Raw genomic sequence first — 23726 nt, 5'->3', positions numbered from 1 at the left:
TGCCTGCCTGGAGACTGTGCTTGAGAATCAGGAGTCTGGTGTGAAAGCGCAGGGTACAAGGCAGGCCAACTGATGAGAGGACTGGCCATGTCTGGCACAGTCCCACCTCAGTGATGCTCTCAGTGAATGTACTGTAAAAGAAGCTCTCCCCAGAGCCATGCAATTGCTGAGTTCCATTTAAAGCAGTGATGGATAAACTGTGGGTGGTTTTTTGTTGGTGGTTTGGTTTTGTTTTTTTTTTTTTTAAGTTAACACTAACATTGTGATATTGACACTAGACTTATTTCCTTGTGTGTGCGTGATAGATGAGGCAGATTTGCTGAGACACAGGACCAACCAAAGGGAAGTTCATATAAAGGCCTGTCTCTGATATCCTCTTCTTTCTCATTTCAGCTATGCTTCTTCTGGGAGAATGAAATTTCCTGAACACCTTGGCTTTCTGTTTAAGTGGGGTGGTAATTTCTGTGTGCTCTTTGTTTCTTGCTGCGTGTTAGCCCAGATGCTGGTGGGATGTGGTCCACAGCTGGCTGCTCGGTGGTGACATCTCTCCCGGATTCCACAGCCTGTTTTTGCAACCACACCACAAACTTTGCAGTGCTGCTGCAGGTGTATGAGGTACAGGTAAGTGAGCAGCCTTTCTCTGCTGATCTGTGGGGCAGATGCAAGAACTGTGAGCAGCATGTGGTTAATTTGTGTGACTTTTGTATCTTTTGTCTCATGTTTGGAGCAGAGGACCATCAAGGAGGAGCTCACGCTGCAGACCTTGACTTTTATTGGATGTGGAATTTCTTTCTGTGCCTTGATTGTTACCTTCATTTTATTCTTGGTGGTTGGGTAAGAAAAGTCCAGGCACTTGTAGCCTTCTCTGTATTTTTTTTGTTTGTTGTTTTGCTTCAACCTGAGTACGTAAACAAGGTATCATTTGTAAGTGTCAGCCATTTCACACCTAAGGTTATGTAGGTGCACAGGAGGAGGCTGGAGAGCTATACTTGATCTATGGGGGCAGGGGGCAGGGAAGGGAGTGATTGTCTTTAACGGGGGAGGACATGAGGGGATGCAGCGCTCGTTTCTGTGGAGATGCCTGTGAGCTGTGCACACACCTGACTGCCTGTAGAATGATTTTTATCAGTGAGGAATAATATTTCCCATAAAGGTTTCTCTGTTAGAAATAATTTTTTATAAAATAATTGGAGCAAAGACCATTTTTGCAATTGCAAACCCTTCTGTACAGCTCAGCAAGCATAGAGGTCTGCCTTGGGAGCATGGCAGTGACTCTCTCCACCACCTCCTCACTGTCTGTTTCTTGGGGCCCTGACTAGGGCCTGAGCAGCTGTACCTCGGCCCTTCACTAGCACCAAGTGCTTGCACACCAGGGCAGTTGCTTGCCTCTTTGGATTGTCGTCTTGCAATGAGTAGTGGAAAGATTGCAGGTCACCAAAGCAGATCGGAGCAGCCCAGCAAGGACTAGTAAAAATGCGTGCACCCTTTCGTTTAACTGCAGCTGAGGCCTTCCTGTCTCCTTTCTCAGTGTTCCCAAGAGTGAACGAACAACTGTGCATAAGAACCTGATCTTTGCATTAGCTGCAGCAGAAGCTCTGCTCATGTTCAGTGAATTGGCCAAGAACAACCAGGTAAGCTCTTTCTAAAGTGTCCTGTTTTATCCAGCAGGAGCAGTTCTGCTGAAACATTATTGTTGTGGATATTTAAATACATTTATGCGCGTTCTGCAGCATAGTTTGTAGGTTGCTCTCCCCTTCCTGATCACACGCACCCAGAAGTTCCCAGATGACTCCTCTTTCTGAAATGGCATGTGATTTCTGTTCTTTCCAGGTGGTGTGTTTCACTGTTACTGCCTTCCTCCATCTCTTCTTCATGGCAACCTTTTCATGGATGCTGGTAGAGGGGCTTCTCCTCTGGAGCAAAGTGGTGGCAGTCAATATGAGTGAAGACAAGAGAATGAAGTTCTACTATGTGACAGGCTGGGGTACCGACAGACTCTTCTGCATTGGGTGCTCAAAAGAAAAAAAAACACACAATTGTTTTCTCTAGCAAAAGTTTCGATGGGAGAGATTTCCTAAGTAGTGATGCTGAGTCACACAAATGCTTGGTTTGATTCAGTTTAAGAGCTGGGTGACTCTGTTCTTTAGAGGTTTTCTTACCCTTGCGTGTCAAATTGCCAGTCTTAGAATACAAGTTGAAAAAACACTTCTGTTACTTTTCCAAAACCAATTTTTTTTTCAATACAGAGAAATGGAGGAGGAAGGTTATGGTAAGCTCTTATTCTTGGAGAGCATTACTACAGTCTGATAGTGGCTAAAATACAAATATGTTCCTGTGTAAGCACCCTTTATTCTGAATGAGTCCTTCAGGGACATAGAATTCATTTGAATGAGTTAGCTTTTATGTCGAAGAGGAGCATCCTTAAGTCAGTGCTGCATGCAAAACACATACCTAGCTGGACACTGGACAACCAGTTCAAATATTTTGCATTGTTCTATGTCTTTGCCCATTTTCCTTTTTTTTTTTTTTTTAAAAAAAAAGGCAGTCTGAGGAGTAAATTGCTTTGGTCAGGCCTTGGAATGCTTTATACATACGAGAATGATGCTGACAGCATGTAAATTTGGTCTTATTGTAGAGATGGGACAGATTTCAGCTGCAGTAAATTGATATTGCTCATGAGGTTTAAGAGGCTTAGCTGGCTCATGCTGGTGCATGTCTCGTCATGGAGGTTTGAAACATTTGCCTAGATCACAGCTGACCTGCATTGGTCATTCTTGTTTTCCTTGGATTTTAGTGTGGTGGTGGATTTTTTTTTGTTGTTTTTTGTTTTCTGCAGGCCTCCCAGTCGTTATTGTGGGTGTGACTCTTGCAACTTCCTTTAACAAGTATGTGGCAGACAACCATTGCTGGCTAAATGTTCAGACTGATGTCATCTGGGCCTTTGTTGGGCCTGTCCTCTTCATCCTGGCAGTAAGCGTGCAACTTCTTCATATCTGATTTCAGGAAAGCATCACAGAATCAGCAGTATCAGTATTTCTGTAGCTGAGGTGCTTGCTTGCAGGGTTTGTTGTGCTTGCTGTTTTTACAGAATTTTTGTTATGCTTTGTATGTGCTTTTGCAACGCAATATATCTGGCTAACCAAAGCAGCTTTTTTGGTGGGAAAAAAAGTGCTTTAAGAAAATTCTGCTGACCAGTTCTTGAATTGACTGTTAAATTAGGAATGGAAATGAATGTGTATGTTGACTGTGACACTGACTCGGTTAAAGGTCTGATTTTTAGTATGGAAACATCTACGTCCTTTAAGTAGGATCAGCATCGCAACAGAATAGCAGAAAAAGGAGAAGTGTTTAAGGGGAATAGAGCAGTCTTTTGTCTACCTAACAAAGATGACATCCTGCAGGAGAGGTTTCGGGATAAGTTTTATAGACTTGATGCTTGTGTGGATAACTCTGCAAAGTACTTATTTACTGCTTTCTCAGGGTTGATATGCGTCTCCCCAAATCTTGCAAATTTGCTATGTTACAAGTTGTGAGTCTTTTCTGCAATAAGCTACCTACACTAGAGTTAAGAATTCAGAAGCTTATGGGATCCAATGGCTCTTTTCTGACAGGTAAATACCTTTGTGCTTTTTCGTGTGGTGATGGTGACTGTGTCCAGTGCTCGCAGGAGGTCAAAGATGCTGACGCCCAATAGCAGCCTGGAGAAGCAGATTGGGATACAAATATGGTGAGCAGGGAAGTGGCTGGCTTCCACTGCCACGGCTGATCTGGTTATAAAGTTGTGGAGCTACTATTAAGCTGAGATAAGAGTCTTTGCCTTGGAGTATGTAGTGAAAGACCTTGAGCTGGGAGAATCGGGGCAGAAAAGATTTTCTCCTCCAGCGTAATTGTGCATCATCCAAAAGTGGCATCATGAATATACCATTGGGAAGTCCAGCCTTTTCACTATAGGAGCCTAGAGTTGGTCTCCTATATCTGAACTTGTGCTATACTGGGGCTGGGAACTGTTGGCAGTGCCCGCCAATATCAAAGCTAAACTGGGCCTATTGGTGTCACCAGGAGCAGCAATATGGTTTGGGGCATAGCCAGTTTGAGAGCAGGTTTGTTGACCTCTAGTGGAGTTAGTAGACTTGAGAATGCAGATGACGGTGCTGAGTCCACTGCCAAGCGGTGTGCTCCTTTGGTAATGTTGGACCTCAGGGCTGCTAAGCAGCTTATCGGCAGGAACACAGACATCCTGTAAAATGTAAACCTAGGCAAGTGAGGTGGCGGTTCAGGATGTTTCAAGAGATCTAGGATCATCAGGTACCCAGTTTCCATGGATTCTTATTCAAACTGGGACCACGGAAGTGGGTCATCTCCCCTTCTCCATGTAACATTCCGGCTTGCAGTTCAAAAGGACTGAGTACATTTCACACACATCCCTTCCTTAGCACTTGTGTACACCCATCAGAAGGATGCCAGTTGTACAGAGTGCAAGGTTTTTTAGCTATTTGCCATGATAAAAAGCATTTTCTGTATGTGTTTGGGACTTGATGGATTGAAAGTAGCCCTGGTGGGAATTATATACATGGGGAAGGAGAGGCAGTGTGGACTGTTGTAATCAGTCAGTATAGAGAGACCTCTAAAAAAAAAAAAAAAAAACTGCTGTTTCAATCATTATTTTATCATCCTCTGTGAATCTTTATTGTTGTTAGCTGGCGCCAGGCACCCTTGCTAGACACTCATTGTTCCCCTGTTTCATAAATAAATATTCCCAAATTTACAGAAGCACAAAGATAGGGCAGTGCTGGAGGGCAGGGTGACATCCACGTGCTAATAAAACAAATACAGAAGCCCTCCTTGTAGCAGCAATTGGGGGAAGACTAGCTGTTTTCTCATGGCTAATGACGTCAAAGAGCTCCCTTCTTGCTAACTCTCAATGATAAATAAAGAGCTGGGCTCATATGCTGGGGGCTGGGAGATGAACTGTTTGTTTTTTTTCCCCTAACTTAGCTAGGAGGGTACTTCACAAAGAAATCCATTCCATAGCTACCATCGCTGGGTACCTGTTGCCTGCCAAATGATCTGATAGGCACCTGCTGGAGGAGTAGAGCTGTCTCCAGCATGGAGACAAGGAAGGCTTTCTTCTAGCCTGCAAAGTACAGACTAGAGGGCTCCAAAACCTTTGGTGCCTTTTCCGTGGCAGATCCACTCACCTGCTCTGTAACCAAGAGCAAGTCCCCCACCAGCTCACAGCAAGACCCACACCAGTGTTTACAGAGCCAGGAAGGAAGTTTGGCAGGCTGGAGCGCTCTGGCACACTGCCAGGGCACACTGGGCTCAAGGACGGGGGGGACAACAGCGACCCCTCTGGAGAGCTGGTGGCTGGGAGGCAGATGCCAGTGGGGTGCTGAGCCCTACTCTGGTGTACAATGTTTTGGTTTTGAAATGTGCCCAAGTAACTCAAAGCTTCTTTTCCCGACAGGGCCACGGCCAAGCCCATCTTGGTGCTGCTGCCTGTGCTGGGGCTGACATGGGTGTGTGGAGTCCTTGTCCACCTCAGCATCATCTGGGCCTATGTCTTCATTGTGCTGAACTCCTTCCAGGTAAGTCCTGTACTACACGGATCATCGCATCATGGCCAAGCAGTTGTCTGCAGTTGCTTGTGACCTGCTTCAGTGTTACCTACCTATCCTAATATTCGGGAGTATTAGTCAACTCTGGAGCCCAGCTTGGCTTTCCCAAGCTGTTATACTGTTTTATCTGAGGAACCCAAGTTCAATGCTCTCAAGGTATGAAATACAGTCCTGGGCACCTTGTTTATCTGATGCTCTTTCAGCACCAATCTCTGGAGGGTTTCACTGGTGTCAGTTTTCCCGTTCAAATCTTGTTATTCATAGTTTTTCTGACATTAACATGTCTTTGAAATGACACTTCTAAATTGACGTGCTTCTAAGGAACTTCTCTGGGGCTTTGATTTGGTCATTTACTAGATAATTAACTATTGGTAGCTGTCCGTTCTAATGAAGCTCTGAGGCAGACGTTCCAGTTGCTGTTTGTATCGGTGAAATAAATCTGATCCCTACAGGGTAGGAACGGGCCATGTGTGCCAGCATCAATAGCAGAATAGGCTCTTCAGGGAAAGTTTCCCAAAGGTTGCTGCCAGCCATACTGTGTTTGATTGCTGCTTGAACACTTGTTCTAGGATGAGTGTTTTTAATGTGTTTTTACATTCAGGTGTACTTAGAGGTTGTGACCGGAGAAAGTGTAGGCCCAACCACCTTCACTTTGCCCGGAGGTCACCTTTATTGCAGGGAGACAAGAGAAGAATTACTAAGAATCAAGGCGTGAAAACCTTTACCTCTAAAATCCATGTTGTCTGGGGACATGCAGCTGATCCAGGGATGCTCATGCGTGCCCAGTGAGAGCTGCACTAGTATCTGATGGGAATACAGGAGTGTTAAGTGGAGCAGGTTGCAATGTGGACTGGTGATCGGAGCCATCCGCTCAGAGTCTGGAAATGCGTGTGCTGTCTCTAGCTCTACCTCTGACTTGCAGGACCTTGGGTGAGTCATACCATCTGCTTCTGTCTCCTTATTCTGCCTGTTTACATTTTAAGGCTATTTGCTTGTCTTGCTGGTTTCTGGGGCCATGGCTGTTAACTCCTGAACGCTCTCGTAGTTCAGAGTCATGGTTATTAATATGGTAGTATTAATAGGGATCACTGTAGGACAGAAGTTAACCCTGGTGTGTAAAGCTATAGTGTTTGCTTCCAAGTTTACTGGCTTCTTCAGAAGAGTTTAAAACTATGACCAGCTTCTTTTTATGGTTAAGAGAGCAAAGCAAATTATATTAGCTACAGCAGCTAGGCTCACTCAGTTTTGCACTGACATAGGGCTGGTCCCAGGACCCCAGGAGATCTGGAACTCAGGGAAACACAGTGGCAAAAAGTCATGGGGACTTGGTGAAGTTGCAAAACTTGTGCTTGCCACCTGTGATTCAAAGCATCAGCCACCTGGTTGGCAAAAACTTTCCAAGCCTCGAGAGAAAGCAGCTGTAGATGGAGCTAGAGAAGCACTAAACACGCTAGGCTCTTGACGTTTGCAGGGGAGGGAGTTGTCCCAAGGCAAACAGGGGAATTCTCTGCAGAGAGATGCTGGCAGCAGGGAGCCAGCCAGAGGAGAACACGCCATGGACTCTGGCCAACCCCAGTGTTAAGACTATGCCAGTATAAATAACGTCTGGGTTTACCCATACAGTCAGTCCTGTCCCTTTGCACTGGATATTCGTGGATGTATTTTACAGAGTACCTTGCACAGTGCTTGAGGACAAATCCTACTCTGGGGATCCAAGGCAAGAGAGCAGTGGGGGTACTACCCTCCAAACCACCCCTATCCCCCTTTTCTCTTTGGATACAATAGGAAATGCTCCCTGCTGTAGCTTTCAGTTACAGAGCAGGAGAGCCCACAGCACTTCACTCTGGCATGCTTGGCAGGTTTCAGCGCAACATTGGCCCAGCTTTTCAAGGGCTGGAATGCAGGCATTGTTGCCCCATGCACAAGATGGGTGGTTGCTCAAAGGCATGTTCTGCCTGTGGCTGGCACTGGTCCAGCTGCAGGGTGCTGCTCACGCACATCCGTTGGCTCTCGGATGGGGAAGTTCCAAGGCCAGGAGAGGACTGCCTCTCTGTGCCTCTGTTACGGCTATCGGAAGGGTGGCAGGAGGCCTGTCCTAACTGTAATTAAACGTAGCATCGGTTCTTGCCTCCTCATGGCATGCTTAAGCTATTGTGCAGGCGAGGAATCCAGACTCTCTGCTATGAAGGGATGAGGTGCTAAGATGAACAAGGCTGAGAACAGCACCAGCATCATTACTTCGACAGCAAAACCGTTTCTCAGCTCGGGTGAACTCTGTCCACATCAGTAGAGAGAAGTGGATCAGAACACAACTTCCCAGCACTGTCCTGGCTGTCTTTCTGCTGCTGCCAGGTCTCTGCCTTGCATCAGTGTTTGTGCTTTAAAAAACACAAGCACGTATGTCGTTGTGCTCCAGAGAGGTCCTGCTGAGGATCTCAGGCATGGTTAGATCTCTGGAGAGCTGCTTTTCAGTAGCACTCAGTGCTGCTCTTCTCTTTGCAACCTGTCACTAGCAAAAGAAGTCCCGTGACTAGCTCCCTGTTGTAGTGACTGCTAGTATTTGTGAAAATGTTTTGCTAAAGCTCAGCGGAGGAGCCCTGGCTATTGTGTGGACAAGCAGTAGAAGCGTTGCCTGTGAATATTCTGGGCTTGTTTGCCTTCTGCTCCTTGATTACTGAGTTCAGGTCAATTTGAAGATTACTCTAGGAGAGAAACTGGGCTAATGGGAAGCTGTGGAGTTGAGAGAAAGAAATGGGATGTTTTAATCCCTGCAACTCCTTTGCTGGCTGGCCTATCAAGGGCGAACTTCAATAGATCACCTTGGAATTTCCTTAAAGGCCAGTGTACTACTTTGTGGTAGTGTTGTGTAAGAAAGTTTTGCTGTTGTAGTTGTTTGTTTGTTTGACTACTTTCTGTTTATCTGCGGAAACTGAAGTCTGTCTTCAAGGTTACTCTCTGCGTCGACACCAAGCATGACAACTCCTTCTCCTAGCCAGGCAGCACAGGAATTCAGCAGAGTGACTGAAAAGCAACATCATGTGGTGCTGAGCTGGAGGTGGCTCCAGTTGCTGACCTTTAGGTTAATTAGCAGTCAGCAACACCTTCTCTAGTTCATGATTTTGGAGGTAAGAGCACCAACACCTTGCCAAGTATTGAATGCTGGGCAAAGGTGCCTGTTTTTAAGAAAAAGTGTGTGTAAAACCTGCTGGCTTTATTTCAACTTGGAGAGGTGGAAGGGTGATCCCAAGGTTGGCTCAGGGCAGGTATTTACAAAGCCCCTCACTCATCTCTGGACCTGTCCACGTGCCCCTGGCATACCAAGTTGTCTTTGCTTATTATTGTTACCTTCATTAGCAGTGCTACAGCCAAGGCATAGCCAAGATTAAGCCCACTGTGCTGAGTAAGCAGTCCTTGCCCTGACAGGCTAAAAAGACAAGAAACATGTAAATTTATTGTAGGTCGTACCCAGCAATGCTGCTGTTTACCCAGCATGTGATATGCGACTGGAAGGGACTGGGGCTCATCTGAGAGCTCCTGGTCTGCCTAACTCTGCTGCTTCAGCACCTCAGCCCCTAAAGTAGAAAACCACCCGTTGGTCTTGTCTGGAGAGGCCTTGCAGGGATTGGGCTTTGTTTGAAATCTCAGTGCAGCAGCTGCTGTCACATGCGCAAAAAAGTTATTTTTATTTACTTATAATGACTAATTGCCTTTGATTCAGCTACTACCCACATGGTGCAGCTGGGCACCAATGGAGCACAGGTGGTGCCCGCAGTATCCACAAAGCTATGTCAGAGGCAGGAGGAGCCTACAGCTCCCCAGGCTCCCAGTGTGCAAGTGTGATCTGCTGTGGCTGCAGGGCTAAAGCCTGCCCTAACCATATCTTAAAAAGAAATTGTGCTTGGATCATGCATGCTCCCTGCCAGTAGTAAACCAACTGGGCCTTGGTGAAGAGGTGGGAGAGGAAGTGGCTTTTTGGTGTCACTGCTGCGTGTAGCAGCCTGTGGGCTGTGGCCCCCCACCTCTGGCCTGTTCTTTGCCGCTTTGGCCACCTAGCCAAGCTGCTGAGCCCGGTGAGGCTTCCCTGCTTGGGGAGAGAATCGTCCTTGCCACACCAGACCTGTCTTGCAATTATGTGTGTCTGCTAAATTTTGCACTTTAGAGATTTTGTTTCATTTTCCTCTCTGTGGTAGGGCCTCCAGCTGGATGTTTTTATACTTGTTTTTCAAAGACCCTGAGGTATTTAAAATACCTCCCACTTGTACAACAGCCCCTGGGTCAGGCCTGGAGGATTGCATAGTATGGAACGGAGCACAGGACGGTGCTTGGCAGTTGTACTCTAATGATGGCTGCTCACTGATGAACGTGAGCTTGTGCCCTCGCTTCCCAGGCTGTGCAATGCCACTGAGCCACGAAAGAGCCCTGCAATGGCCTGTCAGTGGGTGTGGGGCTGGATCAGGGCTCAACATCTCAAAAAATCCCCTTCTTGGTTGGAGTGAGACCTGCCTGTGCCAGCGATCCCCGAGGAGGCAGGATTTCCCCTCTGGTGAGCAGGCAGCAGCAGATGTGCCCCTCTGGGGTGGGGTGTGCAGAGCACTGCAGGCAACCGCTGGCTGCGGGGTGGGAGCATCTCGCTCCCTGGGCCTCGCTGCAGGCCACAGTCTGGCCTGGTGCCCGTCTGCCCCCGAGCGCCTGTGCCACCGTGAGTGGGAGCCGCAGGGGTAGAGCATTGCTGGGGAAGAGGGCTCCGCTCTGCGCGGGCAGGAGCCAGCTCCTCCAGCGCCGCTCTGCACCATGGCTCTGCTTCCGCCTGCCTCTGCAGCTGGGCCTCCTCTTCCCTGCTCTCCTCCCTGCTGACCTCACCGCTCCCTCCCCCATCCCCACTTTTATACAGAATGATTATTTCAAGGAAGACCTGCCTTGGCAGCCCGACCAGAAATCTGGTCTGTAGGAGTGACCAGCATTGCTGTCTGAAGGACAGGTCATGGCACGGCGCCAGGCTATTGCTACCATTATGCCTGCCAAGAGTTCGCAGATGAAGAGCAAGGCTCATTGAAGACAAGATGGATTACTTTTCTTGCTGCAGCTGATTTATCTAGCAGCGATAACAAACACCCCACAGATATAACATAAATCTGGTGGGCCAGATAGGGCTGCCTTAAGGCCAAAATCGTTGGTCTGGAGCTGTAATTAGCCCCTGGCTCTGGCCTCCAGGTGGTGCTCGCTCTGGTTGTGCCCAGAACGCTTGCCATGAGCGCATGTTGTGCACGCTGCCCTGCGTTTAGCTGTGACCCAGCACTGGGTTGTGACAGAGCATTTAGCTGCTTGCTAGTGCTCAGTGTGTGTATGCAACAGCACCGGACTGGCAGCAGGAGGGTGGCAGAGCTCGTGCTGCCCGAGCCATGGTGTGTCAGTGCGAAGGAGAAAGCTTTGTCTAGGTTTAGGCTGGGCAAAGCTTCTGGATCCATACTGTGGTAAATTTGGAGTGGAGGATCCTGTTCAAACGCTGTGGCCTGCCAGTACAGGGGACAGGGGAGCCAGCCTGTGCTGCATTTTGTCCGTGGGAGACTGGCCAAAGCCCCCTCCCCACCTGCTGCCAGAGTTGGCCCGCTCAGCAGGAGGGGAGGTCTGTTTCCCAGATTTCAGCTCCGCTCTGTGGTTAATTCCATTAGGTTTCTGAGGTCTGAAGGAGGCGTTTTCTTGGGGGATTTTGCCTTTGTGAAAGAAGGAAGTGTGGGAGAGTGCCAAGGCTCAGGGCGGGGGGAGCAGAAGGGCTGGATGTGGAGATGCTTTCTCTGCATCGGCTGCATTGAAGAGGGACAGAGCAGCTTCTGCGTGAGCATCTCCCTGCCCAGCCTGCGCTGCTGCGGCAGTGAAACGGAGGGAGAGGAAAAGGAGTAGGGGCAGGGACTTCTGTCCGTTGGACTGTACCTGAAGAGCCTGGTCCCAAGTCTGATTTTAAGGAACACCCTTCCAGCCCAGCTGTCCCCTGTCTGTGCTTGGCCCAACATCTCTTCCCGTTAGCCCGGTCCTCACCCATTCTAATGTCATCCGACTCATTTCCTGCACAAAGTAGCAGCAAGCGAGCTGTACATCTGTAATTCTTCCTGTGCTCTCTCCTTTTCAGGGCCTGTATATATTCCTGGTCTATGCAATCTATAACAGTGAGGTAAGAGATACCCCTGGCTGAGGTTTGCTCACTCTTCAGAGCAATAGTTTGTTAGTAATTAAGGGGGTAACTGGGATTTTGGCAGATGGAACAGATGGCATAGCCCAGACTGTGCTACTGGGACGGTTATTACTTTTGCCCCATGACTTGCTGAAGGACTTCCTGCTCTATTAGAGCTGCTGTGGCCCCCTCTTAATGTCCTTGCTCTGCTCCAGGTGAGGAATGCCATCCAGAGAATGAAGGACAAGAAGAAAGCACTCTCGTTCACAGTAAGTGCAAGGAAGCCGTGCTGCTCACCTTTGTTCATCGTGTGCCCACTAGCGAGAGGCCCTAGATATGCACTTGGGCTCCTTTGAGGGGATGGAATTGGGAAAAGGCTTTTTTTTTTTTTTTTTTTTTTTTTTCCTCCCCAGTCATCCTATGCAAGGAGAGTGGCAGAGGCAGTCTCCCTTCTTTGCAGTCCTGTTTAAAAAAAAATGCAGACCCATAGTTAATCTAGCCTGATTAAGCAGCAGCCTTCCCTACCAGAATAGGGTGGGAGTCAAAGACTCAATGGCAGCTATGCAGATAAATTCAATCCTTTAAATTAGGACCTGGATTCATGCTGTTCTAGCAAAGGCATGTGTTGCAGTTTTCTATGTCCTATATCTCTTCCATGTCATTACAGAACTGCTCTCATCCCATCAACTACTTATCAAGTCCAAGAAACACAACCTCTTGGGAGACGGGGAAACAGAGTCCTTCTGCAGCCGAGAGTGCCTTGTCGAGCCCTGTGCAGAAAGAGCCCCCAGTGAAGAACATTACCAACAAAGGTAAAGGAGGTTGCCATTGCTGCTGGCCCAGGCAGCACAACAAATGATATTCCCAAAGACTTGAATTTTAGTGCACGTTCATTTGGCACTGTGTCGAACCCATTTGCACGCTGTGGAGGATACGAGTGGATGGCTCTGTGAATGCTTAGGGGTTGGTGCTCCAAATGCAGTAATTGCAGTGGAGGCAGGCAGCATGCTCACATGTATCACAGAGGGATTGGGCTCATCCCTGCAGGCTGGCTGAGCACGGGCAAGGGGTTCTTCTAACTGTATTATGCAGCGTTGCATTCTCTTGAGGCAACAATCTGTGTTTGTATCTTAAAACGAGTTTTCTAGAGAAGGGGAGGCAGAGGTGGCAGTAGGAAGTAAGTTACTAAGGTTCAGGGGAAAAAAATGTTACATACTCCAATCAGTATGTGGATGCAATGATTTAATTGGACTTATGCAGATAACTTGGCTGATCCCTTTGATTCAGTGATGGTGCTTAGAGGACACAAAGCACAGAGTTCTTGGAAAAGCATGAGCGTTTCTGCTCCCTAGTTTCCACGCTCATTGTGTTGCTTCTGCCCTAGGAAACTTTGGAGCCAAAATTCCCATGGGGATTTCATCAATTATGTCACCAGAGAGACCGGTATGTAGTGTTTTGTGTTATTTTTTTCCACCTTCACCCCTATATACAGTATAATGTTTATGTAGGAATGGTGTCTAATGGTTCCAGCAAAGGGCTGGGACTCTGGACACCTGGTAGTGTTACCAGCTCTGGCACAAACTCAGTGTTTTATGTTAGGCAAATCACAGAACTGACTCATCCATCCTGTTTGCAGGCTGAGGATAACAATAAATGCTTCTGTCCCAGGATGTTACAAAAGTTGCTCAGTGTTTCTAATGGACTGGGAGAGAGTCTATTAGCACGGCATGTATGTGCTCTTCCTGAGGAGCAGTCCAGACACGCAGCCTCTCAGGAGGTTTTGATACAAGTCCTGCACACACTGATTTATTAAAATATATACTTGTTATTAGCAGTGTGTTAATGTAAGTCATTTAAATCATTTGAGATTCATAGATTTCATGCCCATAATTGCCACTCCTGGTAATCAAACCAGATGCAACATGCCTGTTTTATTGTCTTCTGTAGGAACATAAGGAGAGCAAGGGTGGTGGCAAGGAGAAGCTCCTTACCAGTGACCCCTGCTTGGCTCTGGCAGTGTGGTAGGGGCTTGGGTCAGAGTCTGCTGCCTGACACCTCAGGCTGATGTGGGCCAGGGGCAGGCAGCAGAGGGTGAGAAGAGAGAGCGAGCGAGCGCCTTCTCTGGTTGACAGGGAGGGAAGAAGCCTCTAAACTGGCCAACTTTCAAGGAGAGAGCGCAGCTCTGAGCTGCTGTGGGGAAGCAGCCCCGCTGCAGCTTCATTCCCAGCCGCACCAGAGGCTTGCTGCTCCCCTCCGAGAGGGGAGAGTGTTTGGAGGGCAATTTATAGCAGGGGACATAAATGAACAGAAAGAGATAGTGAATTTCAGTAAGTAAAGCACCAAACAGAGGATGGTAGAGGTCAAGGCTAGAAACTACCCCCAGGGACAGTAAATTTAAAAAGGGCAGCAGGGGCTTGTTGTCTGTTCGTGTAGCTGAGTTGCATCCGTGCAGGGAGGGCAGGCCCTATATTGTTCTGCTGGTCGTTTCATTCCCCCTGCAGAAGGGAATCAGATGTAAAGCTCAGCAAAGCATGGCCTAAAGTGGGGACCAATTTAAATTTGACTACTCTGATACCACTTCCATCTCCCACTATTGAAATGATCATCAGTCCTTGTGCACTTGACATACAAGTGCTGTAATTTTCTCAGAATAAAATCTAACACTACTTTCATATGAGGCTCTCACTGAAGGATCTCTCTCTCCCTCTCTAATATTTATCCTTTGAAAACCTGTGTCACATAGACAGCTCTTATTTATCTAATAGATAATACTTCTGTAGCTGGCATATCGTTCTGAAGCCACTCACTAAAATCCATATTTTCATTTCTCGTTATTTACGTTGCGGTTAATGCTGTTCCTCCTCTTGTGCTGAACACCTACCAGGATTCATAGGTGATGCTTTTTGCAGCCAGCCAGGTGCTTGCTGCGTAAACTGGGACCAGGGCTAAGCTACTTGGCACAAAATACGAGACGTGGGCTAAAGAGATTAGCGCAGAGGCCTGTGTTTTCCAGTGCAGGGAGCATTAACATAGGAGGCAGCAGATTTCCTAAATGCCAAGGCCGTGGCATTTTCTAGCAGGCAAAGATAGAAACTGCTTTCCTCCATGTGAGGGTCACCTAGGACTTCTCGGTATCATTGCTACTTAAACATTTCGTTTAGAATGGACTTGTTTCCTTCCTAACTAATGTGTATTCAACAGCCTTCAAAAGGCAAGGCTGATCCCAGTGGCTCTCGGTGGGGGAGAGGAAGGGCACGTTGTCTTTTTCCCCATGGAGATGTGGGGCTTCAGCAGTGCAGCCCTAGCAGGTTCTCCCCTCACAGGCGTGTGAGCCCTGCCCTAGTGAGCAGCCCTGGGCAGCTGGGGCTTTCAATCTGAACCCAAGCTCTGTGCTCTAGAGGCAGACAGCGTGTTTGTGCACTGGATGCTACTACCCTTGGCTGGAGAGAGACTGCTTTCTCTGCTCTTCAGTTATATAAGTCAGTGCTGTTTTTCCTGCTCCCTGACTAAATGAGTCATGTAACTCACTGGAGGAGCTGTGAATTAAGAATGTCACTGGCAGCTGCACAATAGTTTGGATGAAGAGAAGATGCTACTTTAAAACGTTTGAAAACACTTAAAATGACAAAACACTGACAGAGCGAAGATAGAAGCATAGGCATGATGTTCTTTGTGTTTCAGCTTTTTAAAATGTTGTTTGGTGATATTTATTGCTCTTGGGCTGGGAGCAGGAATTTCACACCTCACAGTGTTAACCATCACTTAAGCACGTGGTGCAGGCTTGTATGCAGTCTTTCCACCACAGCACAGGGGAGGAAGTTCACTCTACTGTTTTCCTGAATTTTTCCTGTGGTCTCTAGCATGGTTTTCAGCCTGCTGGGTCGTCCCAGGGCTGGAGGGGGGAGTCCCAGGAGAGCGTATGCCGAGTGCAGCTGCAGCTCACTGCTGGGGCGCTGTCTCGGGATACTCCTCCCGAGGCACAGCTTTTCCCAGGGAAACTCTCCAAAGTACCACCTCTCTCTGGGACATGGATGCAGACTTTGGTTCCCTGCCTTTGCCGTAGCTCCCTTGGAGGGAAAGTGTAGTGAGGCAGCTCATTGCTAGAGAAGATCCCTGCTTGGCCCTGGGGAGCGTGACTGGGGGTTTCTGGCAGTGAAGCAGACAGAGCTGGGTCTTCTATTAACAAATGTTCTCCTCTCTTTCAGGCTGTAGAGCTGACAGCATTCAAGTCCTCAGGTAATATTTGCCTACATTATTTCTGTAATTTTTGGTACTGCTGATACTGACTTCTCTGGGTTGCATCGTGGAGTGCTGATTGAAGGGTGGAGGGCAGGTGTGTGTTGTTTTTTTTTTCCTCAGACTTTAGAAAAAAAAATTTTTATTATTTCCAAAATGGCCTGGTGGCTGCAGTGCTAGCAAGGCTGTTGAAATCTGTGGGTCCCCCTGAGTGATGCTGCAGCAGATGAAGAGGAGGGGGTGTATGAAGCACCGGCGGCATAGTCCATGCCTCCTCTCAGGTGCAGCACCTGTGGCTCAGTCCATGGCAGTAACTGAGTACCCTGCAGAGCTCTTCTGAGGGTGTCCGCCTTGCAACACCCACCTGGTTTCTCCCAGTGTCTCTGCACCTTTCTTACTGCCTCCCCCTGTCCACATTTTGTTGCGCACCAGCTCCTGGGGCTGCTCTCTGCAAGTGAAGTTGCAGGTTGCAAACATTCAAAAGCAGCAGTAGATGCAGTAGGTGCCTGCAGGTACCTAACGCCTGAGCTCTCTGGCCTGCTAAACCTCAGCGCAGCTTGCTGCTTGGCTAGATCCAGGCAGTTTGCTGTGATGGCAGCAGCTCTTTGCACAGACTTGCTCCCACGGGGTAGTTTAGAACAGCAGCAGCTGAAGAAGCACTGAAGGGTGTTAGAGGTGACTTACTCCCAAAGAAGGGAAGCCAGGGAAGGTGAGGTGTTAGACAGGGTTGTATTTAGGAGCTTAAAAGCAGCTGTTAGTTGCTTTTGTTTTAGGTTCCTGGAAAGGCCAGTGTTGCAGTAGAGGTGGGTAGAATTCAAGAGAAATCCCTCCTACACCCTAGACCTCTGCTCTGCTGCAGTGTTGGGGTAAGGCTGGCCAGCGTCAGCTCCCTGCTGTCTCCCCGACCGTCCTGCCTGGCTTTGGGCAAGTCGTCAGCTCTTCCGTGTATGGATATAGCATATTTAGCGGGGTGGGTTTTTTTAAAACCCTTCCACATTAGGTGTCTAAACAAGGCATATTTAGACTATTCCCAAGACAATGCCTTGCAGAAGTATTGCAGATTTCCTCCCCACACTAGGCACATGAGCAAGACAGAAACAGTGACATCCAGGGGTGAATGTGATGCAGCATTTCAGGCATACGAGTGGGCTCACACATTCAGCAAAATGTACACTGAGCACATGCATTTGTGTACTGCACATGCACTCACCCCTACCTGCTCCTGCATATTTTAAACTAGCCACATCTCTCATCCAGCTACAGCTCTGTAAAGATGTGAGTTGTTTAGTTGTTTTCTCATGCAAGTCCTCAGTATACTTTTAAAACCACGGCACTGTGCATGCTGAGAAGGAGGAGAGCCTTGAAGCAAAGCATCTCTGAATTTTCCAGCCAGTTTAGGAGAACTGTCTAGGATTACAGAGAAGATGATGGGAAGGCCAGAGTTAGGCTGCAGGTTTATGTTTAGTGCCTCCCCCTCTCTAGGTTAAACGCATGCAGGCTGGCACACAAAAGCCGTGGAAGACCCTGTGCAGTGCAGCGCTACCCTGTGTGCGGCCACCCTCTCCGCTCGCAACAAGAGCAGCTCCTCTCGTACCCTGGGGTGACTGAGCTGTGTGGTTTGGCAGTCCTTCAGCCTGAGGGTGAATGAGAAGATCTCCTTGAACCAGAAGAGCACTCCTCTACACACTTGTGTGTATCCAAGCTAGCATACAGCGCAGGGCTGGTGGACTGCTGCGCTGCGCTGCTCCAAGGCCCTGGGCTCAAAGTCAAGTGCTTCCAGCCATTAAAAGAAAAAAGGGAGGGAGGGAGGAAGGAGAGGGGGGCAGCAATTCCCAGCTGAAGTAATGGCCTGGAAGAGTCCAGGGCAGCCTAGCATTGCACAGGCTCCTGTCTTCAGAGGTTGTTCAATAAACCAAAATGTTCTGTAGCTCCTAGGGATAACAGCTGTCACGAGAAGTAGCAAATCCTAAACCTGCGTCTGTACATGAGGAGTGCATGTGGAGTCGGGCACGCTTTGCATCCCAGGCAGAGAGCAGCAGCCCCAGTGACGGCAGCTGTTGCTTTCCCGAGGAAGCTGGATCTTGGGGCGATGCCTTGGGAGAGCAGACAGTCTGCCCTGCAAAGCTGGGGCGATGCCCTGGGCACCCAGCAGCCTCTCCTGGCAGCGGTATGTTTTGTAGCAAAATGAAAAGGTTTGGGTAGAGCATAGAACATGATGACTCTGAACTCTGACTCTTTTTGGCACTAGTTCCAAAAAACTGGAATACTTTGGGTGTTTGTTTATGCATGTATCTATATATTTTACTTACTCTCTTCCCTTTTCCAATTGAGGAATACTTCTATTCAATTATTCTTTTTTTCTTTCTTGGCTCATTTTTGGAAACTTCTTTGAAATTGATGAATGAGAGAGCATTTCAGCACAGAAACCACTTCCCCTCTTCTATTCCTTTTTCCCAGAATAGTTTAATGAGAAGAGGCATATTTTTCTCCCAAATAGTCTTGTTTGAAACATCCCAGTCATGGAAGTTAATGTAATGGAAGTTATCATGATGCCAGCATTTGTCTCGGAGGAGGCTGTACAATGAGACATGAGGAAAACCTCCTACTCCACAACCCAAACAGGGGGAGACCCAGTGGGAGGGAGAAGTGCTGGACCCTGGGTTTGTAGGTGGGGAACTGAGGCATAAGGCGTAAATGATTTGCTCACAGTATCTCAGGAAAACCGTACTGGAGCTGGGGTGAAATCCACCTCTTCTCTACCCCGCTCCAGTGCCTTAGCCAGGGGCTGCGGCACTCGTCGGTGGTGTGCTGCGTTGCCCTCGCTCCAAAGGCGAGAAAGAATCGGTGTGTCCGTAGCGCGCGGTAGGAGCAGGCTCCTAGCGATGCTTTAATGCAAGAAAGAGTGGAGGTAGGTAAAATCCAGGTGAATACGGGCCAGTTTTAGAAACAGAAAAATGAAGGGTTTAGCATTGTGCAAAGGTCTGAGTGGTTCACTATGTGCAGGGAGCAGGCGTGGGCCCCCTCTGCCCCGCGCCTCCCTCCCGCACCTCCCCACCCCTGGTGTTAGGCCTCTCCCCCCACCAAGGACTCAATTCACGTGAAGAGGCCACACGTTTTTCCCAGTAATGAGCTCCAGCCCAGCTGTACAAAGATGCGTGCTGCGCAGAATGCTCTGCCCGGATTCATTACACCCATTATGAAAGAAGGGGATGGCCGGGGGGTTCACATATTTGCACAAACAATAAGTACCGTCTTCCTTGTCTTGGCAAACAAGAGCTCCAAGAGGCCTCCACATCCTCCATCTCTTCAAGTGATGGCTTCATTGTTTCGCCACGATAATTTCATTATTCAGTTTGAATACGTTTGTATGTTGCTAAGCCACACATAGCAACATGTATCTTCTTGTATCCACGGCCCGATCTTGCTGTGATCAATATTAAGTAATTATGAAACTCTCACAATGCCACATTAAGTAAGATTTATTTTAAAATAGTAAGAAAATTATAAATCTTTGGGATCCAAAGCCAGTAAGACACCTGATGCAGTTGGAGAAATGCATGCCCCACACAGGTACGGAGCACCGGCCGTGGGATCCACCACTGCCTGTACGCAGCGCGGACCTTCCCCCTTACGGGCAGAGGGAACCTCATGCTCTGACAGAAGGAAATGTCGCCTGTGCAAACTCAATACTCTCTGCTGCAGTAGCATTGCTGTTTTCATTTAATCCTCCTCCTTCGTTACCCTCGGACCTCGTGGCGCGTTCTGGTGGTGCACGCTCTGTGCTGGTTGTTGAGGATACAGAAATGGGTTCTCCCTGCTGCCCGGTGCCTCGCGTGGAAGCCCCTTTGGCTCCCTGCTGTAAACGCCGCTGCTTCGGCGGCCCCGTGACGGTGCAGCAGAGCTGCGAGATGGCAGAGCCGCCCCAGCGAAAGGCAGGGCTGGCCGCGTCGGGGCAGCTGCCTCCTCCCCTGCTCCGTCAGGCGGCGCGTTCGGGCTATGCTTTCCCTCTGGGGAGCGCACCGCCGGGACCCCGCTGTCCCCCCAGGGACACCTGCCCTCTGCCCCCTGCCTGTGCACAACTAAGGCCTTCTTCCTTTTGGTTTAGGTTTCTGAGAGGAAGTTTCTGGGTGACTTATCCACAACGCCAGGGCTCTTCAAACAGCCGGGAGGATGGCAGGTCGGAGCAATTGACTTCCACGTGGAGGGTCATCCCATCCAAGGCAGAACTGTTAACCTTGTGCTTCTTCCTACCAGCATGCGCGGACAAAACTAAGGCAAGACAGGGTAGCGCGTGGTCCCACAGGGCCGCTGGACTTTGTTTTCTAGCAAAGACTACCTTGCTGCTCCCCAGGGGCATGCAAACACTCATCACGACTCCCGCACGTCTGGCGTGGCTGGCTGTCGGGGACGGCATGGGTGCCCTCGGTGCCCGTGGCTCCGGCGGCAGCAGCGCCGGTGCTGCACCCCAGCCTCTGCTAGGACGGCCACCCTGGTGCGGTGGAGCTCCGCTGCCAGAGCCCCGAGGTACCGCTGGCAGCGCTGTGTTGTATTTCTCTGTTGTTGCCGGCTGAGCTTGTTTCACTCAGAGGACTTGGTGATATGGGCAAAAGTGCAGTTTTGCCTGTAGCAACAGTGTCCAGGCGGTGCCTTTGTGGTGCACCTGTGCAGGCTGAGTAGCCTGGCTTTCCTAGGCTCCACCGCCGGGCAGGGGCAGGGTAGGACACGGCGCACATAGGAAGCACATGCACCGAGGAAGACAGTGGCTGGTTTGGGTTCTTTTCTAAACCAGCTGGTTTTAATAGCATATTTTACTGTATTTATGATGAAACTCTCACTGCTCCTGCCTGGGCTTCCCAGCTGGTTGGTGTAGCTCTCCTCTACAGCTGGGGTTTTCTCTTGCTCTCTGTCCTTTGCATCAGACTGTTCCTACTGTTATTTTCCTAGTGTTTAGAGCACATAAAATGTGTTGGGTTCTTTGCTGATTGTGATGACAGTAAATGTTGATTTTTAAAGGCAACCCCCTCTTCTTGTACTTTATCCACGCGAACGGTCACGTGCTCTAGCATTGCACTGTTTAGCAGCTTTACACAGTGGAGGACAATTTAGCTACGCTGCATGGGATCAGGGCGCTTTATTACGCTGCATGCAGTCTCTCGTGCTGCGTTGCGTTCCCTGTTCCGGAGCGCTGCGTGTGCTGGTTAGCGTGTACTTACACTGCTGTTAGAAACTGCAGCCGCAGAGCAGCTCTGTGTCGGTGGGAAGAGCCAGGTCTGAGCACACAACTATTATTTCTATTATAGGAGGCGACCAACCAGTGCAGCATCTCCAGCTGCTGGGAGTCCAGGACAGCCAGAACGCAGGGTGCTTCCAAGCAGTTAAATTTTACAGACAGGCCATTACACCTATTGTAAAGCTTTGTGCTTTGCTATGATTTTGCTCCCCACCCCTTGGTATATGGCATACTAGGGGCTCTTGCCCAAAGCGACAGCCAAGAGCTACGTGGAAAATCCTGCGATAATTGTCCCCTAAATGCCGTCATTCTTGAGCTCACTTGGAAAACACACTCAGAGTCGCTATGGCAATTCACAGCAGCGCTTTGAGCCAGATCCTGAGTCACCGATGCCTTGAATCAAATTCCAGCACTGATCCCCCTCGTACTGGTACCTGCGTCCTGGTCCCGACAGCGCCAGGCGTGCCCCTGGCGCGTGCTGGGGAGCAGCCAAATGCGGGCAGGCGGTTGCTGCCGCTGGGCGAGAGGCCGCGGCTGCTCCCCAGGCGCCGGGGCCGGCGAGTTCCAGTGGGGAAGCCGGGCAGGGCCAGTGAGCCCGTGCCGAGGCAAGCGGAGAGGTGTGGTACCATAAGGGAGGGTTAGAAACACAGTCAAAAAAGACAATGTCTGCGTTTTTAAATGAACTGCAAAATTTATTACAGTGGTTTGCTCCTGACAAGGAAGTTAATAACCTCCTGCCTGGGAAGGAAGGGTGGGGAGTGGAGGAGAGGGAGGAGAGGGATGAGAGAGGGAGAGAGACACTTAAGGACACTTTTCATTTTCTGAAAATAAAATGTCTTTTACCTCCTGAACCATTTTCCCCAGTTCTTTAAGTTCACAAAAAGAAGGTGAAACTGAACCACAGAATTCAGGAGAAAAATGCACAAACGTTGAAAAGCAGAAACAAACATGCTCTTCTGCATCTAACAAGCTTCCATTAAATGAGCGGCTCTGAGTACAAGGGTCTGCAGCAACGGCACGCGCCTGCAGCGCGAGAGCTTCTCAAGGCACCAGCTCTGCGCAGAGCCGCGGCGTACAGCAGTCCACTCTAAACAAGGAACAAACGCCTGCAATGGAAAATATACCTGAACCAAACTGAGGAGCGTTTTAGCCAGTAGCACTGAAGGAGCTACAGAAGAGCTGGTGGAGGCCTCGCCATTGCGGGCCGTGTGCTGCCCCGGCGGGGAGGCGGCGCATGGGGTGGTAGGAAAGGCGAGTATGGCTGAGAATGAGAGAAAATAGCAGCAAGAGTCTGGCACTTCCCGGCTCTGGGGGCTGGAGCCCCCCAGCACTGCCAGGGAGCGTCTGTGAGCTCCCGTCCCTCGACGGGAGAGGAACCAACATCTGCGTGTGGCTTCAACATCCAACATTTGCTGTCACCGAGGGACCAAGGTGATGCAGGAGAGGCTGGGCAGGAAGGCAGCAGGAAAGGGGTATGGATGCATGGCTTGGGCCTTGCATAAATCACAGGATACCTCTTATTCCTCCTTACCAAGTGCTTACCCAGGTGGATGCAGAAGGAACATTACAGCTGCATCCCAAACCCTCTGGCGCGTGGCTGACCTGGCAGCTGCTTCGGGCTACTTGCACCCCGGACCCTGCTGCTGCTACCGCTCTTGGCGCCTGCAGCGTGGAAGGCCTGACCGTGCCACGTCCCGGCTGCCGAGCTGCTGTACCAGCACCTCCGGTGCTGCCCGCGGGGCAGAGGGGGACAGAAGTCCATCCACGGCCATGTCCTGCCTCTCAGCCTCTTTCCATGGACACCACGGAGCGAGGCAAGACCCGTGCTGCTTGGGGACGCTGTCCTGGATGCCGGCCCGACCTCGCACTTCCGAGCCAGCCCAGGCTCGGTGCCGATGCGGCCTTATGGCACGTGCCATAAGCGTCCCAGGACCGGTCCTCGGCCCTGGCGCCGAGCGTCTCGGAGCCGCTGCAGCAAGGCTTTGGCATCCCAGCCATGAGCCGCCTGCGGGCACCGTGGGCTCCGGGCGCTGCGGCTGGGCCTCGGCTGGCGCCTCCAGAGCAGAGCCGAGGGACCGCCGCTGGGCTCGGCGATACCCGCGGGGAGCCGGCCCGGCCCCCTCTGCGCATCTGCGAGGAGCTGCAGGATGCGGCCCGCCGCGCTGCCGGCGCGCGTGAGCCAGGAGCGGGGAGGGACCCAGCCCGCGGGCCTCGGCGGTCCCGGCCGCGGCAGCCCCAGCGCGCGGGGACGGCGGCGGCGCGCGGCCAGCCCCTGCCCTCTGCCTGGCGCTCGGCCTTCCCCGCCGGGCGGCAGCTCAGGCTCTGCCTCCGCGCCGGCCCCCGGGGAGCCCCAGGGGACGACAAACCGGCCGGGTTTCGCCTCGCGTCGCCCCCCTGCCCTGTGCGCCAGGGTGCGGGAGGGCAGCCGAGGAGCCACAGCCCGTAACGAGCAGCAGGAGAGCAGGAGCATAAATAA

The 23726-nt window shown here is 50.1% G+C and overlaps 1 protein-coding gene across 4 annotated transcripts in view; it reads left to right on the top strand.

The window, feature by feature from the left end:
• ADGRD2 (adhesion G protein-coupled receptor D2) overlaps positions 1-21037 on the top strand; it is a 43971-nt gene extending 22934 nt beyond the window's left edge. For all 4 annotated transcript variants that reach the window (XM_009689584.2, XM_068914924.1, XM_068914923.1 and 1 more), the window contains 13 exons: positions 495-621; positions 731-834; positions 1529-1631; positions 1831-1984; positions 2837-2970; positions 3612-3727; positions 5468-5588; positions 11743-11784; positions 12000-12053; positions 12452-12596; positions 13169-13227; positions 15990-16020; positions 20126-21037. In XM_009689584.2, the coding sequence (XP_009687879.2) occupies positions 495-621; positions 731-834; positions 1529-1631; positions 1831-1984; positions 2837-2970; positions 3612-3727; positions 5468-5588; positions 11743-11784; positions 12000-12053; positions 12452-12596; positions 13169-13227; positions 15990-16020; positions 20126-20133 (1198 nt within the window). In that variant the 3' untranslated portion in view covers positions 20134-21037. The remainder of the gene's footprint in view (positions 1-494; positions 622-730; positions 835-1528; positions 1632-1830; positions 1985-2836; positions 2971-3611; positions 3728-5467; positions 5589-11742; positions 11785-11999; positions 12054-12451; positions 12597-13168; positions 13228-15989; positions 16021-20125) is intronic.
• Positions 21038-23726: the final 2689 nt, after the last annotated feature.

Source organism: Struthio camelus, chromosome 20 (genome assembly GCF_040807025.1).
Source record: "Struthio camelus isolate bStrCam1 chromosome 20, bStrCam1.hap1, whole genome shotgun sequence".
Lineage (NCBI taxonomy): Eukaryota > Metazoa > Chordata > Aves > Struthioniformes > Struthionidae > Struthio > Struthio camelus.
This window is presented reverse-complemented; position numbering and strand designations above follow the sequence as displayed.